This window comes from Gavia stellata, chromosome 20 (assembly GCF_030936135.1).
Source record: "Gavia stellata isolate bGavSte3 chromosome 20, bGavSte3.hap2, whole genome shotgun sequence".
Taxonomy (NCBI): Eukaryota; Metazoa; Chordata; class Aves; order Gaviiformes; family Gaviidae; genus Gavia; species Gavia stellata.
The window spans coordinates 4004727-4009379 of record NC_082613.1 but is presented as its reverse complement, the minus strand read 5'-3'; the positions used below and the strand labels follow the sequence as shown (position 1 = coordinate 4009379).

General features: G+C 42.9%; 1 protein-coding gene across 1 annotated transcript; it reads right to left on the bottom strand.

The window, feature by feature from the left end:
• Positions 1–232: 232 nt before the first annotated feature.
• RPS21 (ribosomal protein S21) lies at positions 233–4276 on the bottom strand. Its single transcript, XM_059827322.1, has 6 exons — positions 4248–4276; positions 3869–3962; positions 2844–2907; positions 995–1066; positions 473–528; positions 233–295 (listed from the first exon to the last, which is right to left on the bottom strand). Exons 2-6 carry the CDS (start codon positions 3916–3918, stop codon positions 286–288), a joined length of 252 nt encoding a protein of 83 aa, XP_059683305.1. The 5' UTR covers positions 3919–3962; positions 4248–4276; the 3' UTR covers positions 233–285.
• Positions 4277–4653: the final 377 nt, after the last annotated feature.

The window sequence follows — 4653 nt, the reverse complement described above, 5'->3', positions numbered from 1 at the left end:
AGCTACAACTGCAAAACTTATTCAATCTGGAAAAGAAAGATGATAGTGAACCAAAGAGTGAAGTGGACATTCTTGATTTTCAACTCTGGCACTGCTTTACAAGCTGATTTGTTTTAAGAATTCATAATCAGAATCTGCATAACTTTTGAAGACACACATTTCTAAGTCTTTTAAGACTAGCTATAATAAATCCACCGATGTTTATGACTTGAACAAAAGACGCAGCACAATATACGTTTGAACTGTTTATTTTACGTCAGATGTTCCATACCAAAGTTTCTTCAGTTAGAAGTTCCTAGAAAAAAAAAAAAACATTGTTACAAATCAGTTTGCTTCAACAGCTCAAGTAAATATTTTTGACCAACTGTGTAATCATCCTGTAAATTCAGTGTATACATTTTCATCCTAAAAGCTGAATTTGGATACGGAAGTTACCCCTGCAAGAGTTAGAGGATAAGATAAACATACGTACTTGGAAACAATTCCATCATTTTTTGCCAGACGCAGAATGGAGTCATCTGATTCACCCTTTAAAAAAATAAAAGATGATTCTGAAGTGACCAAATAATTGCTGATACACATTGAAAAGAGAGGCAGCTGCAGCATTTAATGCTGGTAATGAAATGCACAATGCTTTCCACAGATCACTACATTTTATATGCACAGATTACCGTTTTTAAAACAAGCTGTTAAATTATTTGTCATCCCTTAGGGTAAGAAATAGTTTTAACTTGATAAAATATACACTTGCATTAACAAGATATATTTCTGGATAAGCAGACTTCTGATGAACTCTAGGAAGCTCCACACCATGTTTAATTCTTGCAAGTGAATTTGTTCACGTCTTCACTCTTTCTTCATAATCCCCACAAAAGCTCTTCCTCTAGAATAAGCTGAAGGCACATCGTGATTTCAGGGCCGAACATAAATCTAAAAAATTACCCATCTATATAAAGGGGAGCACAATCATTTTGTAGGTCAAGAAAGTACTTACCATTCTACGAATTGGTCCACAAATGGCGTATGTTTTGAACTGGCCATTTACTCTGCCTGTTACCTTGTCAACCTGTAATTACAAGCAAGTTACTCCAAACAGATTCTTATAACATTTTATGCTCTTACATCACACTTGCCAAGCACCCAAAGAAAAAAATTACTTCTTAAAATACTGCAAATATTTTTCTGTGAACTACAAAAACCCAAGGCAAATACTGAAGTTAGGCAACTATAGCGTATCTTTTCACAGCAAATTTATAGTTAATTACATACTGCAGCTATAAAATTCAATGGATTGCACAGTATAACAAGAACACAATACAAAATGGTGGCTAAAAGAAGAAAATATTTGAGTTCTGAAAAAATGGAAAAATTTACTTGTGGATTTTACTGCCTTTGCTATTTTTTTCATGTTTCTTTAAATTACAGTCAGTATTATGGAAAATTGAAGTGAAGGGGGGAAGGGGACAGTCTTGTTACACAGGTACAAAAATGCCCAAGCTGAGAGACACAAATGGTCTCATTTCCTTCAGTTGCTGAGGAATTTAACAGGAAAAGAGACTAAACAATATAAACCATGAAATTAAAGTGCAGTGAACCCTGCAATACCGTGTGGGTTTGTTTTCGAGTTCTGCTAATCCCTGATCCTTTGAAAACAAGAAATAGGATCACTGAAGGAATGAAACACAGTGAACAAGAAAAGTATTTGCCTTAACACATACAGGAAATTGCAAACAGAGCATTTTTAAAAAATTATTTCTTTAGTCAGACAGATAACACAAGAGACTCAGTTGATTAAAAATATGGGAATGTAGTCTTGTGGTCTTCCATTCAAGAAGAAATAAATCAAGCTATATAGCTCATAAGCTATAGAATCATTGTGTCCACAGAATTCTGGCAAGGTGAATACCAATAAGCAAATGGGGGAAAAAAAACATTCTAAAAGGAGTTTAACTTAACTGGACCCCACATGCATTAACTGGGATCCTGCAGGAGTCAAGGTCTACTGTGGTTTTCTCAGCATATATGTTAAGCTTGGAGGGATTCGCAATAATGCCACCTTGAGAAGATGAAATTAAACTTACACAAGAACAAATTCCTTACGTTGCAGAAAGAAAACTAAATGTACAACACCAAGTCAATACAAATAACCAGCATGCCTCAGGAAAAATTCTAAGCATGTAATACCCCAAGCACTGAGTTAATGAAATGATAATGCTGCACATAAAACACACGAGCAATCTTATTCGTCACCTATCAAGAGCAGCAGTGTCAAGTATTAACAGAAATTATTCAAGCAAAACACGGAAGATGGCATTTTAGTTAAGCAAAGTAGAAGAGAAAGAGAGTTCTGCTCTGGAAACTGTATCTTAAAGTTTGGACAAACTAGAAAAAGCACAGAGAAGATCAACAAGAATAAAAAAATTAAAAAATAGGGTGGACAAGGACAGACTGAAGAATGGTACTTTCTTACAGACAGGTGAAGGTAGAAGAGGTAAGAATCTCTCAGAAAGAAGCATTTCTTCTTCTTTCCTTCAGGACAAGGAATTCCCTGATTTTTAAATCTAAATACCTAGAGTTAGGAAGTTGTATGTAGTCAAACAGTTAAACACTGGAACAGACTGTACAGAGCTTTATGAATTTCCCTCTAATTAGTGTTTTCCAATAGGTTGAAAAATAACCAGGGGTAACATAATATACTCGTGTGTTTGAAAGCCCTCAAACTCTACAATTATATGGCCTCTAGTCAATTATTTGGAGATGCATCACAAGCTGTTGCATTTCTTAACTTCTATCAAAAGTTTAAAGGTGTAGCTCTGTCATCACATAGTTGTTATGAAACTTACCTCAGAAATATTTATCTGAATAGAAGCATGATCCTTAGCACCAATTATTCGGTTGCTAGCAGAGCTAAGGAATAAAATAACAATATGCATTTAAACAAGAGGAAACAGACAGCGACAATGAAAAAAAAATCAAATCTACATGCAAATTAAAGCTGCACAAGAAGTTTAGACAGTAACAGTTCAAGCTTTCAGTGGTCAGAAAATTAACATGCAGTTTTAAGTACATTTAAAGGAGACTTTCACTTTGTAGCATCACGCTAAGTTGCCAACTATCCCTTCGCTTCAGTTTTTATATGCCCAGTTCACCCCTATACAGTGCACACAGCAGCACATGCCTTCAAAACACACAGAATATCAAGTATTTATTTTCTAAAGTGCAAAAAATACAGCAATCGAGGTAATTCATGAGAATGCAGCTTCTATGCCTTTTTCCTTGGGAGCCATTACAGCTGCCAAAAGACACTCAGGCTGCAAACCCTCAGAAATCACAGATCGTAAAAAATGTTTAACTTAAATCTAATAAAATACATACAAATGATGTCTCTCCTAGTGATTTTTTTTAACACACACATTTATAAAGAGTTTCTCACTGTCCATTTACTATAATCTCAAAACTGTATGTAAAGCGTGCTACCAAAGCAACAAGCAATCACTTAACGGGTTCACTAAGAGAGCTTGTGGCACAGAAACACGAGCATACTAAACGCACGTTTACTTCTGAAATGAACCCGACGGGAGCTGTCACTGCCACTGTAACGCTGACAGTTGTGCAAAAGAAGATGCACAGTATCCTCCTCAACTTTAGTCTTTGCTTCACGTATTTCACATAAGATATTTACAAATACAGAAACAGACAAGAAACAGATTTGTGGTTGTTTTTCCACAGATATTTGCCACTACACAATAACCCGCTTTTGCACAGACCGTATCGGCCTCTGGTCCGGTTCACTGCCGAGGGCGCAGCTCCTCGGGGCACACGCGCTGCAGCCCCGCCATGCCCCCCGCCGCTGGAGGGCCCCGCTCACCATTTCCGAGGGACGTAGAGGTCCACAAACTCCCCGGCGTCGTTCTGCATCTCCTTCGACTTGCCGCTGAGGCACAGGCACCAAGCGGTAATACCTAGAAGGCGCAAGGCAGGGCTCAGGGGCCGTCCCCGCAAGGCCCGGCTGGCGCAGAGCGCTACCCCCGGTCCCTACAGCCGACCAGCCCCGCGGGGAGCGGGCCCGGCCCGGAGCACACCGTCCCCTCCCCCGCCCTCACGGCAGCCCGGAAACCCAGGAACCAGCACCCCCTCACCAGCCGCCGGCCCCCTGGGACCCCGCCAGCCCCCACGGTGCCTGCGCGCCGCCGGCTCGGGCCGCCCCGGCCGCTCCCTCCGGAGCAGCGCCGCGACTCCACTCCTACCTCGCGTGCGCCGCGGCGGAAAAGACGGGGCGGCAGCGGAAGCGGAAACACGCCAGAGGGAGGGGAATACTTCCGGCGTGCCGGCACTACGTCACCAGCGCGGGCGCGCGGCCGTTAAATGCTCGTGAGGGGGCACCGCCCCCGCGCTGAGGCGGCCCCGGGGAAGGGCGGAGGCGCCGCCGCCGCTCGGCCTGCGTCCCGGCGGCGGGGAGTCACGGGGCGGGGCGCCGTCTCCTCAGGGGCCGGGGGGGTCCCACCCCCCCGCGGGCCACCAGTCGTTGAACGGGGGTCACGGCGCCGTGAAGCGGAGGGGAGGTGCCCGGCCCCGGAGCGGGCGGGAGCCCGCCGCAGGAGCGACCCTCAGGGAAAGCAAAGGACCATTCCAGAACAGGACGTTTGGTTACAA

Coding starts and splice junctions, on each gene's coding strand:
- RPS21 (XM_059827322.1), bottom strand. CDS start 3,918: ATGCAGAACGACGCCGGGGAGTTTGTGGACCTCTACGTCCCTCGGAAA. Junction 1,067..2,843: donor TTCAGATAAATATTTCTGAG/GTAAGTTTCATA, acceptor TTGTAATTACAG/GTTGACAAGGTAACAGGCAG. Junction 529..994: donor GTGGACCAATTCGTAGAATG/GTAAGTACTTTC, acceptor ATTTTTTTAAAG/GGTGAATCAGATGACTCCAT.